Source organism: Martes martes, assembly GCF_963455335.1.
Source record: "Martes martes genome assembly, chromosome: 6".
NCBI lineage: Eukaryota > Metazoa > Chordata > Mammalia > Carnivora > Mustelidae > Martes > Martes martes.
Window position 1 is genome coordinate 25442331 of NC_137893.1, and position 23349 is coordinate 25465679.

The following is a 23349-nucleotide window of genomic DNA, read 5'->3' on the forward strand; positions in this document are numbered from 1 at the left end:
GTTCTGTGGGGCACCGACTCAGTAGTTCTGAAAGTCTCTACTCTTACAGAACTTGCATTAGCCTCCCCGAACGCCAATGACTATGCCAAAGGCACGAGACTCCCTAAAAGTCTATTAAGCTGAAAACTTGGCCAGTGGTTTGACGCCCCCTATTCAAGCGCGCCTCTCTGTTTGCGCATGCTCAGGAGCGGCTCGGGCCTCCTCGCGGGGTTGGGCGGAAAGCGGAGGGTGGAGTGCGGACCACGTGGGGTCCAGTGACGTCATCTCCGGGCGCCGAGAGTGACTGGACTTGCTGTGGGCTTCCAAGGCCCCGGGGCGCTGCGGGTTGTATTGGCTGGATACCGGAGGGCGGAAGTGCAGTAGGACTCTGCTCCGACCTCCGCGGCGCAGCCTTCTGCGGCTGCGCGGGCTCTCGGGACTCCAGGCTCGCGCGCCTCTGCGGGACAGTGTGTCAAGCCCCCTGCGCCGGCGCCCTACTAGAGCCCGGGATCCGAGCGTCCTCACCGGTGCGGGAAGCCGGAGAAGGAACTGGCGTTTCTGGTAGGGTGTGTGTGATTTTGTGTGTGTGTGTGTGTGTGTGTGTATGTGTGTGTGTCCGTCTCCCCGTCTTCCTAGTGTGGGGAAATGCCCGGAGGGGAAGGGTTGGGGAGGTGCCAGGTAGGTGTGGTAAGAGGGAGGGGCGAGTGGCGGGCTAGAGGAGCGCTCCCCCGGGCGGCGGTGGCGGGTGAAGGTGGTTCCTTCGGGGGAGGTGGGGTTGGCCAGACGCCGCCCCCCAGGACCTTGGGCAGGCCGGAGGGTGTAGCCTGTGTGATCTCTCTGGGAATATCTCAGTTCCTTATGAAAGTAGGAAGCCTGGCGTCTTATCACAGGTTCTAGAGTTTAGTTCAAGACGTGCATTTTTCGTGGAACAGTTATTTAAATTGTAATTATTTTACGGGCAGTTCGATTCTATCCGAATTTAGTGGGCGATTCCTCCAGTTTATTTTCTCAACGGCATTCATTCTCATTTTAATAATAATATTTAGTGCTGATGAAGTCGTTTTCTGTTGGCAAAGAACTTTCACATCAAATCATACCTGAAACTGGAGGAACGTAGAGAAACTGGATTGATTCTAGATTTTTCTCAAGGGTGGTGAGGCACAGCATGTCTTCAGCAGCAATCAGAACTCAAGGTACTGTCAAACATCGCTGAACTTCCAAGGCCTTCCAGAATCCACGTGATAAATTTCAGAGTCTTTTGAGCTGGGTACTTGGATTTGAACTGAATTGTTTGTGATTTCCATAGATGGATTTGTTGGTTGAATTTTGAATTTGAAAGTAAAGATATTGGGCTGAGGGTAGCAGTTGAGGTGAATTTTAGAGCTTTATGCTAGATTTTTGAGTATGTGTTCTGATCTTCAAAGGTATACTGGTTAAAACTGGGGGAAGTGAATGGAATGGTACTATATGAATACGACTATTTAGAATAATGTACATACTCAAGTGTAGGTTTGCTTTATTAATTTAATAAATACTGAGTGCCTGTTATGTGCCAGGCACTGAACAAAAAGTAAATAATAAGCAGTGGACAAAACAATAAAAATTCTTGCCATCATGAAGTTCACTTGGAGGGTGAGAGGGAAAGACATTAATGTAAAAATTAATTTTAAAATGTCAGGTGGTGAAAGTGCTAGAAACAATAAATTTGTGAAGGGTAACAAGGAATGTTGGTGGCCTGCATAGGAAATTGCTGCGGTGGCTTTAGAAAAGATGATATTTGAGTGGAGACCTAAACGTGATAAAGAAGGATTTCATGTGGATGTAGTAGAATGAACCATTAGACCTACCACAAAGTCCCTAAGGCAGGAACATACCAGCTAGTTTGGCTGGAACTGAGTGAGCAAAAAAGGGGAGAAGTAGGTAATCAGGTTAGAATGGGGCCAGGTCATAAACAGCCTTGTAGGACTTTGTTAGAACTTTAGTTTTTGCTTCGAATTGGATGGTAGGATTTGAGTAACAGAGTAAACTCATCTGACTTGTGTTTAGAAGGATCTTTCTGATTGCTATGTTGTCTGTCTTTTAGGAAGGGCAGAAATAATAAGACCCCTTAGTAGGCCATTTATCCAGGTTTAAGGTCATGGTGACATGGATCAGTGTGATAATAGTGATGATGGTGAGAAATGGCCACATTCTGGACTTGTGTCTAAGCTGAAGCAAGAGGTATGAAGAAGGGTCAAGGATGACTCCAAGATATGTGGCCTTAGCAGCTAAAAAATAGTTATCACTTTGTGGTTTGGGGAAGACCACAGAATAGCAGGGAGGTGAGGGAGGAAAGTCTGAAATCATTTTTTGTTTGTACATGCTGAATTTTCAAATGAAATGTCCATATTGCATAGTATCTATAAAACTGGAGTTTATAAGAGAAGTCTGGGCTGAAGATATAAATGTGGGAATTGTTAATGTATAAATTATACTTAAAGTCATGAGAGATCTCCAAAGTGTGGCTCAAGGACTGAGTCCTTGTGCACTTCAACAGTGGCAGGAGGTGGGAGAGATTTAGGAGCTATTCCCCCAGGATGGGGGTTGGGCTGTTCATTAAAACCCCTGTTGATAACCACTCATCCTTAGTAAAAGAATAGAAGGAAATAGAAAGCTAGTTCATTAGCTGTGAGAAAGTGAGGGAGGAGATGCGAAAATTAGAGGAGATAATGAAATGATGATCTAGGATAATCATGGTGATGATAATGAAATAGTGATCTAGGAGAATAAATGGACTCTGAAAATGTAGGAATGCTGGTCAGTACTCAGGGCCTACTTTTGAGGTTAGTGTTCATAAATTTAAAAGGAGACCTGCCAGCATAGATTATTTTTAGATGTTTTCAAATTTACTACCAGTAGTTATTTGATATTTTAAATAGTTTCTAGGTAGTTAGGGATTGTGTCAGCAGAATAGCTTCAAGAAATAGGTTAGCCTTCCTTGATTTGTAGTGTGAAAGAGACTAGTAATTGTGCATTATATTTTTATTATACTTCTTGTGCTGTTTGCTAAATACTGTTGGCTGGGAACCTGCTTTGTTCCAGGCCTTGAGTTAGTTGCAGAGAATGCAGCAGTCAGGAAATGGCCCTGTCCTCCACAAGCTTACTTCTGGTAGACTGCATCATGGGTTGTGATTTCTATGCTTCCAAAATAATTGCCTTCTAATTGGATGCATGGTGATGAAATTGTAGTGTATGTATGAGAGGGGAAAATAATCTTGCAAAATAATGAAATTTGCTGATTTTAAAGTGTGATTATACTGATTTGGAGAAGAGTTTAGGTGGAAAACTTCCTTAAGTAGCTAGTATAACTTTACAATTTATATATTTTATACATTTTCTAATTGTTTAACAAAAATTCCAGAGCCTGCTATGTGCTAATTATGCTAATATTGAGGATACAAAATAAATATGACTCTGCTTCTGCTGTCAGTGAACTCACAGTTCAATATGAGGACAGGCAAGAGAGAGATAAGATAAACATAACTACAGTGCATGGTTATAACATGCTGTTATAGAAGTAATTAAATTGGAGATTGCTTAGTGGAAAGCTTCCCAAGGAGCTGATGTTAAGCTGACTCTTAAAAGGAGATTAAGAATTGACCAAAAAGAAGAGGACCAAGGGTGTTTAAGGAGACAGGTCATGGAGGCATGAGGAAATCATGTATTAAATCATATGTCATTTATTGAGTGGTCACCAGTGCTAAACACCTAACAGCCCTGTGAAACGAGAATTATCTTCTACAAATATAAGGTTCAAAGATGTCGGGATACTAGGACACACAGCTTACAGGTGGAAGTCTGGGTTTAAACCCATGTCAGTCTGATTTTAAAACCCCTTAACTATCTATCTGTATTGCCTGCTGTTGGCATTTAAATCTTCCCTGTCCTTGTTCGTTATCCTTCAGCCAGTTTTTCATTAACTTCTATTCATTCTTCCTTGGAAAGACCTCATATCTGTCTTTCATCTATCCACTGCTACCAGTCTAGGTCAGGCACTCATTATTTTATGCCTTAGTGTTGAAATTGCTTCCTGGCTACCCTCTCTCTGACTTGAAATCTCCTTTTGTACACTGTTACTAGGTAGTTGTTTTAATCTCACTGTTATAAAACCTTACAGGCTTTGTAGGCTTGTTCGATGAAATTGAGAACCCACAGTCTTCTATTTGGAATGCTTCGTGATCTAGTTTCACTTTACATTTACGGATTTGACAGTAGAGAAATATTAATTGCTATTATTTCTCAGCACTTAGTATGTGTCAGTACCGTTTCAAATATTCTCTAAATTTTTTCCCCCCAGAACAACCTGGTGAATTTCAAAGGTGAGGAAACCCTTGTAGGAAAGTGACTTGCCTGGGATCCCAGGTGATAACCATGTCACAGTGTCAGCTCTTTCATTATCTGCTACCCCTCCCAACTCAGTTTCCTAAAAACTTGGCACGTACATTGCTCCTGCCTTTGTTGATGCTATTTTGCCCTGCTTGGAGTATCTTTATTCCGTATTTTACCTATTTGAATAGTCTACCTTCTGCATATACTCATTCTTTTTTTTAATATTGTACACATTCTTTAAGTTCCATATCTTTTAAATTCTTCCGTGAACACTGTAGGGGATATTAATATTTTTCTTCTTCCTTTCCACTCTCTTCCCTTATGAAAGCTTTCATAAAATAGCATTTAATTATTACCATGGACATTTTGGAGTTGGAAGGTTGTTGGCAACTGGTATGACATAAATGAAAGAATACGAGATTGGAAATCAGAGATAAAAAAATCTTTGCTGTAACTTTATAAGTGTTGTAAAAGTAAAAGTGCAGTGAGAAAAGAAATGTTTCGCTTGAGTTATGCATAAAAGAAAGGCTGTCGGGGTGCCTGGGTGGCTCAGTTGTTAAGCGGCTGCCTTTGGCCCAGGTCTTGGGATTGAGCCCTGGATTGGGCTCCCTGCTCAGCTGGAAGCCTGCTTCTCCTTCTCCCATTCTCCCTACTTGTGTTCCCTCTCTCTCTGTCAAATAAATAAAATCTTCAAAAAAAAAAAAAAGAAGGCTATTTTGAGCTGGGTCCTAGAGAATGTTTAAGTCAGAAGACAAGGTGGGGAAGGCTGCTTTAGGGTAAGGAACGACCAGCATGAGCAAAGCCATAGAAAAGATAGGAAAGTTTATGGTATGTTTATTGGGTTAGGAGATAATATCTTCTGGACAATGCCTGAGGTTTTTTAAAAAGTTGTTATTGTCACTACCCTCATCATCTTGGATGTCCTCAGCATCTGCCACACAGCTGGGCATAGGAAATGATCAAATATTGATTGACTGTATATTGAGTGTTAATAGAAGTGTTCAATTTTTTTAAAAAATATTTATTTATTAGAGAGAGCGAGCCCATGTGAGCATGAGTGGGAGGGTCGCAGAGGGAGAGAGAGAATATGAAGCAGACTCTGCCCTGAGCATGGAGCTGGATGTGGGACTCAATCTTAGGATCAGGACCTGAGCCAAAACCAAGGGTTGGATGCCCAGCTGACTGCGCCACCCAGATGTCCCACCGTGTTTAATTTTGAGACATGCTCTTGTTGGTTCTGTAAATTATGATACTTTATAGTACATATTATGGGCATTGTCCTAAGTGCTTTACATGTATTGATTTAATTTTTGTTATCTCTTTTATGGGGTAAGTGCTGTTATTCACATTTTACAGATGAGAAAACTGAGGCACAGAGAAGTTAATTGAATTACTTGAGGTCACAGTGTTGGTGATAAAGCTAGGTTTTGAACCCAGGCAGTCTGGCTCCATATTCTATATTTTGAACCCTCACATTGTAGTGCCTCTCAAGAGTTAAATTCTGTTTTTCTGTTTCTGTTTTAAAAAATATGATTTAAGGGGCGCCTGGGTGGCTAAGTAGGTTAAGGCCTCTGCCTTCGGCTCAGGGCGTGATCCCAGGATATTGGGATCGAGCCCTGCATCCGGCTCTCTGCTCAGCAGGGAGCTTGCTTCCTCCTGTATCTCTCTGCCTGCTTCTCTGCCTACTTGTGATCTCCATCTGTCAAATAAATAAATAAAATCTTTAAAAAAAATATGATTTAATATATTCTTTAGTTTTATCAGTGTATCAGCTAGTTTTTTGGGATGTTTTTTAGTTAAGTGTATTTGCATGCTTTCTTACATAATTCATTATACATGAATATTTATTAATATTGAAAGACTAATATTTTATGATGCTATAAATTTGGATCTGTGTAGTTTGACACAGTGACATTGTTTGAAGTTTTCATAAATCTGTTTAGAAATTTCTGTTGTTTTGTAAAATTTATATTGACTACCACATGGCACCTTCAGCTGCCCTGGCTCAGTCAGATCTTCCCTTGAGGTCCTGTAAGGTATATATACATAAGAAACAGTGGTATATGGGAAATAAGGTACTGAGTTCTGTACCTAAAATCCTGCCTTAGAACTTTGGTAAAGTCTTATGTTTACCAAAATTCTGCAGTGGGATTTTAGGTATAAAACCAGTAAAAGGTAAGTCCATACTTCCATCATTGTCGGGGAGAGACTCCCAGAAACAAAGAGAAAAGGGAGACATTGGCCACTTCTTTTTATTGTTTCTGACACATGAAAGGAAGAAGCAGAAGACCATGCCATGGAAAGAAGTAGCAGGGTGGTCAAGTGTTGTCATCTGGCAGAGTAGAGGGGAGAGAAGGGAGTCAGACCTTTATATAAAAATAATATTTTTATTTATGAAAACCCCTGCCTGTTAATAAACAAGACTCAAATGGTGTCTTGGAATCTGACAGATCAGATTATTATTCCTTCTTGAGAGGATAGTGGTTGGAGAGAAGGAAAGAACGTTATTTAAGTGGCCATACCCACTTTGATTTTTAATTTTCTTTTGAATTATATTGTCTACCTATTTTTTTCTAAGGCAGAAAAATTATCCAGTGTGACAATATTGATAGTGACTTTTGGCTTTAAAATTGTATTTAATGTTCTTAAAATCTCTTAGGAAAGGAACTCTTTGTCTCAAGTTCTTTTTCTTTGTGAGCTAGAGAGGAATCTTAGTTCCAGCTAATGGTTAATTGGGTGTATTATAGTTAAAGAAACCACTGCTTACCACTGTTGTATTAGATTCAACTTTAGATTTACTTATTTGCCATAACTTAGATTTCATTGTTGCTTGTCATCAGTAAATTTATTCATAAAGAACAAAATATTAATGTAATCTAGAAATAGTGAGGTCCTTTCTATTTTCAGTGATTTAATTTTGTGTTATATGTAAACTTGGAAATTCTCTGCAGAGAAACTCAGTGTGTTGTTTGAATTTGAAGTGTATCAGGGTGGAATTATATGAAGTGTGAATGCTTGTATCATTTGCTTAAAATGGTGACTTTTATGGATGTACTTTAACAAAAATTAAAACTGCATTATGCCAGAAAGAGCACTAGACTCAGTTCAGTAACTCAGTGACCAGATTTGTTATCCTGGTTTCACTGTTACTTTAGTGGTCTTGTAATGTTTATCCTGGTTAACTGTTAACTAAATGCTCTTGTAGTGTTGGACAGATTTTTTTCACCTCTTTCAGTTTATTTACCTGTAGATAATGTTGTATCCAGTTGACTTCCAAGGTGCACTTAATTATAGTGATACAAAATTCAGAACTCTTGGGGCGCCTGGGTGGCTCAGTGGGTTAAAGCCTCTGCCTTCTTCGGCTTAGGTCATGATCCTAGGGTCCTGGAATCAAGCCCAGCATTGGGCTCTCTGCTACGTGGAGAGCCTGCTTTCTCCTCTCTCTCTGCCTGCCTCTCTGCCTACTTGTGATCTCTGTCTGTCAAATAAATAAATAAATAAATAATCTTTAAAAAAAAATTCAGAACTCTTGAGTTTTTGTATCTTTGACTAATTAACAAATGGTAATCTTGATGTGCTTGGCATTGGTCAGTGGATGAGAAAAGAGAGAAAAGCTCTTTGAATAATTCAGTGTTAGTAATTGGTATTTGGCTAAACTGATATAGTTATTTAAAATATTGCCATAGGATATGCTAGCCATTGAAAGATGGGAGAGAGGTGTGTGTGTGTGTGTGTGTATCTGTATCTTAAACATCTATATATATTTTATGTAAGATATATATCTTATATATCTATGTGTCTATATCTAGAAGATATATATCTATATCTTTGTACATATATATGTAGAAGGATATGGAATCTCAGTATCCAGGTACTGACAGTGTTTATTTCTGCATTTACTCATACAGTATATTACATTGTTACCTAGTTGTGAAATATTAGTGCTGGAAGACACTTGGATATTACAAAGGCCAAAAGCCATATTCTTCTATCATACCCATAATATTTCAGTTTGCAGATTTAGTGCTATATATGTGGGATAGAGAATACTTAAGTTAGTGTAGAAACATTTACTACTACTCATGGTGGTAGAGGATTGGGAGCTGGGTTTGCAGAGTGGGTAGGATTTGAAGGTGAGTGATGAACGTATTAGTCAGGGAGAATGGTAAGACAGAGAGCAAGGTATTTAAATTGATAGTTCTGCTAGAAGGTTTACAAAAAGAAGTATAATAAATAAGATTGGAAATATTGGTGGAACCAAACCGTGGACACGATGAAATTTAGAAAGAAAATAGGTCTATACAAAGTTTTTTTCCAGGATATATGTGTGTGCACGCACGTGCATTTTTTTTTTCCCCAGCAAAAGCAAACTATCTAGATGGAGTAGGAGAGGCTGAATATATTAGGTGGGGCAGGGATAATTGTGGGGATAATAGTTTGGAATTGGGCTATAAGGGACCATAAGGATATAGGCAAACTTCACTTTAGATGAGCAATAGACTCTCCTGGGGCTTGAGAGAATGATACAAGTATAGCTTCACTTTGGCTGTGGTTCATTAGGTGCATAAGTTAGCACACGTTATTTTGAATTGCTTACTTCTATGATCCTTTTAAATAAATAATAGCTCTGCATTTAGAATTTATTGTGCTGATTTTGCGTTCGTTCTAAAGAATGTTGATCACACAATTTTTTGAGATGAATGATCGCTAATGGCATCCATTTTTTCCTATAATCTTTGTTCTAGAACATGTTCATTTATCCTTGCAAGGATCTAACTAATGCTCTTTGTTTTATTTTCAGTTTGGCTTTGGGCGAAAAAAGAATTTAGCCTATATGCACTGCTTTAACCACTGGAAGAATGACAGATGACAAAGATGTGCTTCGAGATGTCTGGTTTGGACGAATTCCAACTTGCTTCACCCTGTATCAAGATGAGATAACTGAACGGGAGGCAGAACCATATTATGTAAGTATGCTGATGATGGAAAATGGGATATCTACCTTTGTCTGTTTTTGTAAATGAAGCTTTAAGAACCTGGAGGCTGTTACCCAACATTTTATATACAATTAATACTTGCTGATTATGGAAAAAAATTAGAAAACACAGATCAAGAAAAGGAAGGAAATAAAAATTACCTCTAATCCTACCACCCAGAGGGGAAAAACTGCTGTTGATATGTTAATTATGGGACCTCCTTGACATTCTTTTCTCATGAATATATACAATTATAAGTTATATTGTTATAGGAGCAATTTTGAAAGTAATAGGCTCAGATTTGATTCTTCTGGATTTAAGTGGTTCTTAGCAACTATTTACCAAATTCTTTTTTATAGCTCAATGAACATATGAATGTGTGGGTTTTCATATGTTGATAAGCTAAAATGTATTATATAAAATACATAATAACAAATTACTGTATGTAGACTTGTAGGTTTGAATTAGTGTCATCTGTTCTAGAAAACAATATCAAATATCTTCTGATTATAACCTGCTTGTTTTCCTTTTCTAAGTGCACATATAATCCAAACTTGAGCATCTGTCAACAGAAATAATAGTATTTTGCCTTTTTACTGAATAGGCCCTAATAGACAAAGACATTCTCAGTTGTCATTACTTTAATTTTGTCTCAGGTACACATAATACTATTTACTTAGGAATATCTGGAAAAGTGAAACTTTATATGTGGTGTTGGACTTTCTTGTTTTGGTTTAATAAAGCTTGCCGTTTGCTTTCTCCCTTTTCTGTTTGAGGGGTAGCACTGCTCCTCAGCCTGCTCCAGCCATGGGAAGTCAGACTGATGGAGGAAGCTACTTAAGGAGCCCCATACACTCACTTTTTGGGTATAGGAACGGTTTCTTTTTTCTCTGTGTATCCTCTGCATCTGGCATAGGTCATGCAAGTGGTAGGCACTCAGTGCATGAAAGTCTCATATATTCACATTGGGATTTTGTTTTAAATCGTCTCTTTGGGTTTTCTTACTGAAAATAATTTCAGAAAACTTGGGCAGTCTTTTGTTACTAGTATTCAGGTTATCATAACTGAATATATACTTTTTTTTTTAAAGATTTTATTTATTTATTTGACAGACAGAGATCACAAGTAGGCAGAGAGGCAGGCAGAGAGAGTGAGGAGGAAGCAGGCTCCCTGCTGAGCAGAGAGCCCAGTGCGGGGCTCAATCCCAGGACCCTGGGATCATGACCTGAGCTGAAGGCAGAGGCTTTAACCCACTGAGCCACCCAGGCGCCCCTGAATATGTACTTTTGAGTCATTTTAACTTTGGAAATCTCAACAGTTTTCTGCCTTTAGAAGAATTTCCGTAGTTAAAAACAAAATGTCACAGTTTATTTTTAGAAGAATTTCACTTGCTAGGTATATTTTTTTTCCCTTCTCTTTCTGTAATATGTGTTAGGATATCACTTATGTTTTGTTTCCAAACTAGTTTCTGTTATTTTAATTAAAACTTTAACCTCTGGTGCCTTTCTAATTGTAACTAAACAAAGGAATGTATGTGTCTAGTCGGTCAAAGTGGCAAATATGAGAGATATATAATTTAAGTCTGTTTACTTTTAAGTCAAAATATGATGTTTGACAGCTTCTTGTAGTTTAAAAATATCCAAGTAAAGAATATAATATTTTTCCTTCTTTGTGTATGAAATTTGTAAAATATAAAAAGTTTGTTGTGAGAGTGGAGTGTTGTTTTCTAGCTGTTTGTAATTGAATTGAAAATGGCAACAAAGGGACTCCTGGGTGGCTCAGTGGGTTAAGCAGCTGCCTTCAGCTTGGGTCATGATCCCAGAGTCCTGGGATAGAGTCCCGTGTCGGGTTCCTTGCTCAGCAGGGAGCCTGCTTCTCTCTCCGCCTGTGCCTGCCTCTCTGCCTGCTTGTGTGCTCTCTCTCTCTCTCTCTCTCTCTCTCTCTCTGACAAATAAATAAAATCTCTAAAAAAAAAAAAAAAAGAAAATGGCAACAAGTATTTGGGGATATCTATAGGAGGAAGAAAGCTCTTTTGTTTAACTGATAATTTTTTTGAAATAGTTTCCCCTAATTTTTCACTCAAAGGAACTTCATATAGTAATTATGACTATGTTTTTGAAAAATATCAGGTGACAGGCATATAAAAAATACTGAACAAAAAGCTACAGTTTAAAACCATGTGGCATCACCTATATTTTGCTCTTTATATACTTACATACATAATTAAATAAAAGTTACTACATGTAGGAAGAAAATACACAAAAACCTCAGCAGTGGTTAGTCTTAGAATTATAAATGAGAATGATAGTGCCAGTCTGGTTTTGGTTTACATGTGTCTTAGTTGTAAATTATGCTTAAATGTATTTTTAATTGTGTTACTTTATAATAATGATAATATTGTAAAGATTCCAGATGAAATGAGGTAAAAATATCATAGCTTAGGAGGCAGTAAAGCTCTTTCCTGGACATTCTCAAAGCTCAGGTGAGGTGATTAATAGGATTATCACCATGGCCTGAAAAGTCCACTCATGTTCAGGTGGTTGTGTAGAAAGGATAGGTGAATGAAAATGTAGTTTGCTTTTTTTTTTCTTTTTCTAAAAGATTGTATTTTTAAATGATCTCTAGACCCAATGTGGAGCTTGAATTCATGATGTTGAGATCAAGACCCTGGCTCTGATTGAGCCAGCCAGGCGCTTCTGTAGTTTACTTTTTACAGTGCTTATTCCTTATTTCTTAGAAACTAGGTTTAGAAATATTTACTCATACTAAATTTATAAATTAAATTATTATTATTATTATTATTTTTTTTATAAATTTACTTATTTGACAGAGATAGATAGATCACAAGTAGGCAGAGAGGCAGGCAGAGAGAGAGAGGGAAGCAGGCTCCCCGCCGAGCAGAGAGCCCGATGTGGGGCTCGATCCCAGGACCCTGAGATCATGACCTGAGCCGAAGGCAGAGGCTTAATCCACTGAGCCACCCAGGTGCCCCTAAATTAAATTATTATTCAAAGAGTCTGTTTCCTATGGAAGAGAATATTAATTTAAATATATTCCTATTTCTGCATTTTGATTTGTTGCCTCTACATAATCTCCTTTCAGCCTATATCCCATATCTATGTCAGAGCATTATATCTTATTTTGCGGGGAATATTAGGAAGAAAAAGTATTAGAAACTAGGCAGTCTTTCAGTTTCTGTTATTTTTCTTATATTTATTTAAACTGTTGACTTTCATTTAGATTATCTAATGTAAAAACATACATACTAATATGCATTCATATTTTTGACTTGTTACAAGAGGAAATCACTCATTCATTCACATGATCATAAATCTGAGTGGACCCTAAACATTACACAGTGGTCCTTTTATGTTTCCTTAGTCAGCTGTCTCTGTTCTTCTTCTCCAAAACTATTTCTCTGAGCCCTGACCTTATTTTTCACTCTTAACAGGTAACCTCACTTCCTGCTTCCTGCTTCCTTAACCTTCTGGCACCAAGTCTTCTAAACACATCTGCACTCACACATATTGACTACTTCTTTCATAATGGAAGAGGTGTCCTTCCTCCAAGGCAAGCCCTAGCCTTCTCTCTGCCCTGGATCCCATCTACAGTCTTCCTCAGGAAGATGGTGGTTTCTCATATTCTCCTACCTCCACCCCTGCCTTCTTTCCTTTCATCTTCTGTCTACCAGCTCCTTTTTTGCAGCATTTATATAATCTTACATCCCTCCTACCCTAAAACAATCCTCTGTTGACCCCATCTCTCTTTCAGTCTCTTGCTTTCTCTTCATGGCCAGACTTATTAAAAAGGTGGTCTGTACTCATTGTCTCCTTCCCACCTCCCACTTACTTTACTGGAATCACAGTTTCATACTACTCCAACAGAACTGTCTTTGCTGAAGTCACTAATGACATCTTTTTTGCCAAACTTTGAGTCTGTTTTTGACTTTTCATTTGCTTGATCTCTCAGTGGTGTTTTAATGTTGTTGGCTGTTTTCTCCATTTTGTGGCACTGTTCTCTCTTGCGCTGCAATGTTTCATAATTCTGGTTTTGCTTCTACGTTTGTGGGGGTTTTTTTGGTCTCCTTTGCCAGATCTCTTTCCTTTTGCTTGTTTCTCAATGTTGGCATTCCTTGGGGCCTTGCCTTTTTTCACCCCTCTTCATTTTATCCCCTCTGGAGTTATCATCCATTTTTATCTCTTTATTGAGCTAAAACTCCTTGTATTTATTTTGACAACACCCAAGATTTTTCTCCTGAACTCCAGACCCATGTGTGTGTCTGCTGGATATCAAACTGAGTGTTTTGAAACTGGACACATGATCATTACTTCCAGACAGACTGGTCATCTGCTATAATCCCTTCCTCTTTTTGCAAGTAGACCCAGTTAATTAATAACTCTTAACAGTAATTAAGAAAGGACTCATCCTTGTTGCTTTCTTCTCCTGTATCCCAGGCATTCAGTAACTTAGTCCATCTGATTTTACATGTCAAATATCTTTGAAACTTACCCGGTTTCTTCCATACCCATTGCTACAGCCTAGTTTAGACCATCATATAAAAACCGATGGGATTTCATAGTATTAAGTAATCTCCCTAGTTTCATTCTTGCTCTCTTTCCATTTTCAGTTTGCGGTTAGAGTCATCTTTTCAAAACACATATCTGATCCTGTCATCTGCCTGCTTAAAACCTTTAGTAACCTTTCATCATCTTTAGGCTCCTTCGTGTAGTTTACAACTTTCTCCATGATCTGGTCCCTTGCTTCTTTAGTACTATTCTGCCTCAACCCTCTATATTACTGTCGTTTTCAACTTGTGGTTCCTCATTGTGCCAGTCTTTGTCTTTCTATACTCATTCCATGCCTTCTTGCAGTTTCCTCTGTCTACAATGAGCAGCAGGATCTCCCACCCAGCTCAGAACCAGACATCCACAACACCCATGTTTGAATCCTCTCTACCTCCTGGCTGTTGCCTTAACGTAGACATCCTGTCCAGGCTTTCCCTAAGGCCCTACATGAAGTTAAATTCCATTGCTACTTGCTCTTATAACATTCTTTACTTTCTCCTTGTACTCATCACATTTGTAATTTTGTTTTTACTGACTACCTTTCTAGCCTGTTAGCTCTGTGAGAGCAAGAACTCTTGTCTCATTCAGTGCTCTATCTTCATTGCCTGGTGTGATGCCTCACACATGGAACAGAATTCTGGTATATTTTAATTCTATATTCATTCTAGGTTTAGAAGTCCCTAATTTTAGAATTTAAAATTACTGGAAAAATTAGGATTTGGTATAAAAAAGTAATATTACAGCTACCTGTTTCAGAACCAAAGTGATGTATACAGCTATATGAAACATGTATTCCTTACAAGCTGTATAGAAAAAAAAAAAGATCTTGTGTGTTAGTATTCACCGAGTTCTTGATTGTGCTAAATCAAGAATGAGAGAACAATAGATTGCAAGTAGCTGGCAGTTTTCCCAAAGGGGGATAATCCTTTTCATATTAAAAGAACTTAACCTCAAAGACATTAATGGAAGTGAAATAGGCCAGACACAAAAGGACAAATAGTTCATTATTCCACTTATATGAGGTATCTAGAATAGTCCGAAGGGCCTGGGAAGAAGAGTTGAGGGAGTTTTACTGATTAGTTGGTACAGAATTTAAGTTTGGGATGATGAAAAATTCTGAAGATGGATAGTGGTGATGGTTGTACAACAGTGTGAATGTATTTAATGTCAATGAACTATACCCTTAAAAATGGCAGATTTTATGCTAGATATATTTTACCATAATTAATTTTATCATAATTATAAGAAAGTAAAGCAATGAGATACACATAAGAAAATCAGTGAGTGGTACTATCTGGATATAGACGGTAGGATGATGTCATTTTACTGTTTTTTTTTTTTTCATTTTTACTTATTAAGTAGATAAGTTATATCTAATACAGTCATTCTTAAATCTTAAATTGTGTTATTTCTTAATGCTACTACAGGTATTTATGTTAGTTACAATTTACTCCAACAGGCTAATTTAGAATAGAAGATTCCAAGTACATTTCAGTGTAGATTCTGTCTTAAGAATGAAAATTCTTTATTAGTTATCATTTTTGGCTTTATGTCACTTAATCTTTGGGATCTGTGATTCATTCAGCAAATATTTATTGTGTGCCTACTATAAAGCAGACACTTTTGAGCATTTGGAATGTAGCAGTGAACGAAACCAACAAAAATCCCTGTCTTAATGGAGCTTACATTTTAGGGTTCCTCATTCCTTATTGTGAAGAAGTTTTCATTTCATGAAGATCATTTGTGGACTTTACAGCAACTTTAAACCCTATGCATGTAGTACAGCACCCCAGAATCAGGAGCTGCTATCCATGCTCATCAGTCCTGATGTGTCTTTCCTCTTTTTTTGTAGGTTAATATTCTCTGTAGGATACATTTACTATTTAATGCCCAAGAGCCATTTGAAGTTAAAAGTTCTGGATTTACTAGTATAGAACTTACAGTTTGATAGAACTTACAGATTATAGTTGATTCTTAACATAGGCTTGAACTACGTGGGTCCACTTATACACTGATTTTTTTTTTTACAGTTCAGTACTTTAAATGTATTTTCTTTTCCTTATGATTTCTTAACATTTTCTTACCTTTATTATAAGACTACAGTGTAAAATACATACAAAATACCTGTTAATTGACTTTGTTATTGGTAAGGCTTCTAGTCAACAGTAGACCATTAGTAGTTAAGTTTTTGGAGAGTCAGCAGTTACACATGAAGATTTTGAACTGTGTGGTGGTTTGGTGCCCCTAATTACCACATTGTTCAGGGGTCAACTGTGTACTTATTTATTTTAAAAAAATGGCTGATTTATCATGCTGTTTTACTTTCTTAGGAAACGTCCATGTTACATCTATATTTGATTTTGTCATTTCCAATTTTAATGAATCGTTTGCCATTTATTTAAAAGAATATGATTTTGACAAGTTTTTTAAACTGCCATGTAAACTAGAGGTGATAACATTGCCTGTGAAACAACTAGTGCTTTTTCTTGTACACTGTATTAGTTTCCTTTCTCTCTTCTTTCCTAATCCACATTCTAGTTGTTTCTTCATAAAGGAGGAACTTAAGTTTTGTTGAATCGTCTTTGCTATCCAAAAGCTTGTTTCTAGTATTAGCAAGTACCTTCTCTTCCATACTGGAGCATGCCAGCTACCTCCCACCCCCTGTACCCTGTTGTCCCCAGGACCACTGTCATGTTCTCTTGCCTAGTTGGAACCTGTTAATCTTGATCTTCAGTGTTTAAATATTGGTTCCTTTACCCAGAATATTTCTCTTTGTATGTATTCCCCAGCCCCATAATTCTACTTGATTTACTGACCAAAAGACATAATAACTGAATAAACAGCATGAAAAATGATGCAGAATTAGCCTCTCAAATACAGCTGAAAGAAAGTAATAAAACAGTTTTACCAGCAAAAGACAGAAGCTTAGCAAAGCAAGAAATGACTAGAGTATCTCCTGGGAAAACATGAATTTTTGCCACTTTCCTCCTTTTGTCCACCCATGTGTGCTTTATAAAATTCTAACCAGTTTTCTTAAATGCTCTCTTATGTTTTCTTTCTGTATATCTTTGGTGGGGGAAAAATAATGGTGGCGTTCATAACTATGCCAGTTGAGGCTAGCCCAGCATTCCTTCTCAGACTTTTCTCTCCAAAGTCCAAGTAGGCCCAGGCTCCATAAAGACAGGATTGAGGAAGGAGCTGGACAGTGGCAGATGACCAGTCTACCAGCATTATACCTTAAACTTGTGCCTTATTGCCCTTTAAATGTGTGGCTCAACAGTCAGTCATCTTAAACTTACTTCTTTCCTTCAATTTCTTGATCATTGATAACCAAAATCTGTTCTGACTGATTTCCAGACCTTTCTCATTTTTCCATTCCTTCATGCCCATCCCTTCATGTAATATTTCCTTAACAGATTTCCAGTTTATAATCTTATCTTCTTTATATCTACCATGGCTAGAATATTCCTCAAATACTGTTTCTCATTGTGCCATTCTTTTATTCATTGTATCGTAGTGGGCCCCTATTCATCAAATGAAACTTTCTGTTTGGTCTTTAAAGTCTTTTCTGTTGCTGCGTTGAAGTATTTTTGTAAGTACTTTTTATGAATTTTTTTTACCTTTATTTTAGCCTCATATAGAAGAGGTGTTCTTCACCGCGGTTAAGCTAATACATGGTAGATTATCAAAATATGATGGACCAATTGAGAAGTCCCGATTGATAAGTCAGGAAGTGCCTTAGGACTGAGTTGATTATTTTCTCATAATAGTTTAATTAATTCAGGTGAATCATACCAATTTTTAAGTTAAATTTAGTAGACATAATAGGTATCCTAAAGAGCATGACATCTGATTACATTTGTATTTTTATGTGGAGAAAAGTATTACAGAAAGATTGTACGTAGATTTGTGTTGTTTATTCTGGGTACTTATGCTATAAGCTCTACTTAAAGTAATGACCTCAAAAGAAATTTAAAACGTCTTAACCTTTAGCCTTTGATTTGCTTTAAAAAGCAGTTGACTTTGTGTGGAATATTCAAAATAATGCAAAGAACATGGCTGTTTTTCCTTAAAATTCAAAGACCTATTTAGTATATATTTTTTTGAAAAAATAGTAAATAAATACGGTTTTACAAATTTTCATTTCAGTTGCTTTTGCCAAGAGTAAGTTATTTGACGTTGGTAACTGACAAAGTGAAAAAGCACTTTCAGAAGGTTATGAGACAAGAAGACATTAGTGAGATATGGTTTGAATATGAAGGCACACCACTGAAATGGTGAGTGAATTTTTCTGCATTATTAAGCATTGAGTATATGCTAGCTTTATGAAGGTATAGTGCCCTGAAGCAATTTTTAAAAAGTTATATAAAGAAATAAATCAGTAGTCTAGCTCATATAATACAGTGAATTTTAAACTATTGTTCAAATATTTTATTGAAAATATTTCTTCCTTCTTTTGGATGCATGGGAGACCGGACAGATTTGTATATATTTTCAACGACAGATTTTTTTCAGTGGCATAATAATAGTGTATTTGATTATGGTTTTTTTCCCAGACATATTTAAGACTCCCTAATTAATAAGTCAGTCTGTGACACTATACAGTTTTGCTTCTCTCTCCAGAATTTTTATGACAGATCTTTATATACCCATGATTACCTAAAGTGGCATCTTTCAAACTGATTACCGCATTTAGTGCCATATGCACATTTTATCTAGCCTTGGCTTAGTATTTAAAATACATTGATTTCCTTTTTATGTGAAAAATAATTTTGGTATTCTATCATTCTTAAGAAACATATTGAAAATAAATCCTAAATCTAGGTTTATCCATGTATGGATGATGTATTTTTGTACTTCTCTGTTACTGGGAGTTTTATAAATTGGGCTTCCAAAAATATTTAATGAAACTGGAGAAATTACAGAGAAGAATATAAAAAATGGTTCAAGGTATGCTGGGATGTAGGTATTGAAATGCTGCTATATGAATGTAGTTGAATGAAAAAGTCAAGACTTAAATATGAACACCATAAGAAGGTTTAAAGTGGGCTTGCATTCTAAACCTGGAGTATTAATATGAAGAGTTTTAAAAGAGGCTCATAAAAAAGGAAGCTGGGAGATGTTTAACAAGTGCAGCTGACCTGAATGTAAGCATTACTTAGAAGTGAGGGGTGAAGTCTTGGAACTCACCTCATGTTGAATTCCCACAAATGAGTAGATTTTTCATAATGGTTTAGAAACATACAAAGTGATATTTTTTATTGATTTTGGAAGCAAGGAGATTTTGTATTGAGTTATAGGTCACATTTCTAACCTTTTGAGGCATTTCTGGGAAAGGATGGCGAAGTTCTTTATAGCATTCATTTTTAAATAACACTTGACAAGTTTCATGATCATTTATTAGATTCATTATGACGCTTGAATAGTTCTAGACTTCAGGCAGCATAGATAAGTCAGTGTTTTCTGTTTCTTTTTATCTCAGAAGAATTGGAGGTTTTGGAATGGGAAGGTGGCTTAAAAGAAGTATAAGAGGTGTGAGGATCAGCAGAGTAGAGGGAAAGGAAGGAGGGGGAAAGATTGTGGGTGAGTAGCAGTAGAATCTATCTGTATTCTCGACAGTTCGATCTGTATTATATAGTTGAATAATGAAATTGTGTTGCTCTATGTGTATTAGTTACATACACTTTATTGTTAAGAATTCATGTGACTGACACTAGGTTTTTCAGTTTTTTTAGTGTAAAGTAGGGCTTCTTAACAAGGGCTCTATTGACATTTTGACCTAGGTAATTCTTTGCTGTGGGAAGGCTACCCTGTACATTGTAGGATTTTTAGTAGCAGCCTTGGTGTCTGCCTACTAGAGTTAGTAGCATTCCCTCTAGTCATGGTTATAGAAAGTGCTGCCTGGTGTCCTGAGATGACGGGGTACAAAACCACCCCCAATTGAGAAACTCTGGAAAAGATGGGAAACCTCAGACTCTCCTAAGTAAATGATTGCTCAGTCGCCATCCTTCAGCTGCTGTTTTAATCCATCCTGTATGGTGGGGTTTTTTTGTATTTGATAAGATTTGTATTCTGTAAGTTTGTATTCTACATCAACAAATAATGTTTGGACCCATTTCTGTTACCACAGGGTAATAATTTGGCTTAAATATGTCATGTTCTTTGTTAGTATTTATGTCTTCTGAGAATCTTTTATTAAGGAGTAAAAAAAACTAAAATTATTTTTCCTTTTAGAGAGTTTATGTGAAAGTAATTATATTCACATATCTTTGCTGTAGGTTTTGGGGTGTTAACTTTTTATGCATGATGTCACTTTCGTAGTTATGTCTTGCTGTAAGCTCGTTGTATTCGATGGCTTTTGATAAAACTTTCCTTTAGTACAGTAGTCCCTCTTTATATGTGGTTTTGCTTTTTGTAGTTTCATTTACCCTCAGTCAACCACGGTCTGGAAGCAGATGATCCTTCTCTGACATATTGTCAGAAGGTTGGCAGTAGTAGCTTACCACTGGGTCATCATGCTTATGTTGTTCACTTCCCTTCATCTCATCATGTAGGCACTTACCATCTCACATTATCACAAGAAGGGTGAGTACAGTATAGTAAGATATTTTGAGAGAGAGCGTCCACACTCATAACTTTTATTATAACTTTTTGTTATAATTGTTCTATTCTACGTTATTGTTGTTAATCTCTTACTGTGCCTAATTTATAAATGAAACTTTATCATGGGTCTGTATGTATAGGAGAAAACGTAGCATATGTAGAGTTTGGTACTGTCTGTGGTTTCAGGCATCCTTGGGGCGGTCTTGGAACATATCCCCCTTGCATAAGGGGCGACTAACTACCATATTGTTAGCTACTCCATATATTTGAGGAAGGAATACTTCCAGAGGCATGAATATAATCCAGGACCTCTGGGCTAAGTCTTCATATTTTCTCTTTTTGCTCCCAACTAGAGCAGTTTCCTCCTAGTTAAAGGAGTCATCTTCCTGTGTTCAGGGAGTCATAGACTATCAATATCTACCTGGCATTTAAGCAGTGGGCTTCGTATGATAGGATAATAATTATAGGGAAGCAGCTACCACTGAAGTTTTATAGGGCTTGAGACTTTTGAGACCATGCAAGTGTCTTAAGAGTAGAGGAACATTTATTTGAGTAGGGTAATAACATCTTTCTTATATTTGATTCTTTGGAGTTTTAAATACATTCCAGTGAGAAAGGAAATCAAACACCAGCTTAGATAATTCATAAAAGAAAGTAGAAAGAGCATAAACTGGTAATTACTTCTTACTCTATAATTCCTGCTATTTGTTGTTTATTATTACAGTTGTTTAAATATCTGCATGAGATACTTGGGCATGGACTTTTGTACCTTAAGCAGTACCACATAAGAGGTGCGAAGTAAATGTTTGTTCAGTGGGTGAATGAAAATGAGGCTGAAATAAATAAAATAACTTGTTCAAATGAGTGAATAGGACCAGATTTTGAAAGTCTGAGTTCGGTCTTCCCACCATACTTGCTGATATTCTGTTAGTTGTCATTTTCTTTGGTTCTGTATGGTCGCTCTAAATTGCTTAGATTATTTGTCCATATTAGAATAGAAAATTTAAGAACAGTGGCAAACACATAATGAATACTTAGTATATTGTTGATTTGTAGAGAATCTCAGGGAGCTTTATTTGATTACCATTTTATCCCCTACAGTCCTTTGTTTCCTTAAGTTTTAAAAATTACATGGTAAATAGAAAGTGCTGATCTAACTCAAATGCAAAGATTTCTTTCTTTCTTTTTTTTTTTATTTTTGGTAGGAGTGATTTGAGTTGATTAGTCAGCAGAGGGTGCTCTAACATTGCATTTTAAAAGGTGAAGGTTCCTTTTTACTGTAAATCAAGTGGTCAAAGTTTGTATTTTTTACTTTTATATTAGAATTATTTTAAGAAAACAGTTCCTAGTTCTTCTAAAGAACACTTTGTATGTATGCCCTAATATTGGTTAGCTCTTAGGCCTTCGGAATAAATTTTACAGAAAGCTTTTCTTTTTGTCAATTATAAAAGCAAGTGTCTCTAATAGAATACTATTATTTTGTGTAAACTGGCTTGTTTTCAGGAATGGTTGGAAAGTAAGAAGTTGAAACTACCTTTTGGGGGTGCCTGGGTGGCTCAGTGGGTTAAAGCCTTTGCCTTCGGCTCGGGTCATGGTCCCGGGGTCCTGGGATCAAGCCCCTTATCGGGCTCTCTGCTGAGCGGGGAGCCTGCTTCCTCCTCTCTCTCTGCCTGCCTCTCTGCCTGCTTGTGATCTCTATCTGTCAAATAAATAAATAAATAAAATCTTTTAAAAAAAAACCAAAAAAAACTACCTTTTGAATTAAAAAAAAAAAATAAAAACCAGCAAGCATTGATGATCTTAAACATAGACATAGCAGAATGACCCAGAATTTAATACTGTATCTGGTTTCAAAAGTAAATTTTAACAAAATAACCTCTTAATTATAAATACTGTACAGGCTCTTCTCTCTTATTGATTGTCTTTTTCCTAAGATTGAATTTCTAAAATTTCATAAATTCTGTAAACTTGAATTTTGAAATGTGATTTACTTAGCATTTGAGACAGGTAGTATCCCTTGGCTGTTTTTGTACTTTTTCATGCACAAGAATAGGTTTAGAAAGCTGTGAAACACAGTGCTAATTTACAGATGTTTGTGTTTGTTCCATAGGTAAAGCAAGGCAAAATTGATTGTAAACATTAGATTACTTTGGTGTACATTTGGGTTGTACCCTTTTTCTTTTCTTTTCTTTTCTTTTTTTAACAATGGGGCTTGAACTTACGACCCTGAGATCAAAACCTGAGCTGAGATCAAGAGTTGGATGCTTAGGGGCGCCTGGGTGGCTCATTTGGTAAAACGGCTTCCTTCCCTGAGTCCTGGGATCAAGCCCCTCATGGGGCTCTCTGCTCAGCGGAGAGCCGCCTTCTTCTCCCTCTCCCTCTGCCTGCCTTTCTGCCTACTTGTGATCTCTATCTCCCTCTGTCAAATAAATAAATAAAATCTTTAAAAAAGAAAAAAAAAAAGTTGGATGCTTAACCAGCTGAGCCACCCAGGTGCCCCAGTTTGTACCCTTTTTTATTCAATGAAATATAATCCTGTTTCCAGTAAATCACTAGGAGACTTACAAATAGGATGCATTTATTTCGATGAAATGGAGTAGGACAATCATTCTGTTCTCTCTAGTTTTGGGGAAGCTTGCTTTCAATGCTGTTGTTAGAATACCGCTTTGCTATCTGACTGCAGATGTTTAGACTACTGAGAGCACCCTCTGCTGACTTAGGAACATAGCTGTTATTAACAATACATGTGACCAGTATGTGTGTATGTATTTTAGCAGTAATGAAAGGGTAGAGAAGAAACACCTATGCAAAGAAAAATGAAAATATTACTCATTTTGAGAATTTATTTTAGAAAAGAC

The 23349-nt window shown here is 37.0% G+C and overlaps 1 protein-coding gene across 5 annotated transcripts in view; it reads left to right on the top strand.

Moving 5' to 3' along the window:
* The first annotated feature begins 253 nt into the window (after nt 1–253).
* Nucleotides 254–23349, top strand: part of ATG5 (autophagy related 5) — a 128571-nt gene continuing 105475 nt past the window's right edge. The window contains exons 1-3 of one of the 5 annotated variants that reach the window (XM_080805157.1): nt 254–540; nt 9149–9314; nt 18038–18165. In XM_080805157.1, the coding sequence (XP_080661283.1) occupies nt 9207–9314; nt 18038–18165 (236 nt within the window). In that variant the 5' untranslated portion in view covers nt 254–540; nt 9149–9206. Of the gene's footprint in view, nt 541–913; nt 1173–9148; nt 9315–18037; nt 18166–23349 lie in introns of those variants that run through there. The other 4 variants (XM_080805161.1, XM_080805158.1, XM_080805160.1 and 1 more) reach the window with 4 other exon arrangements.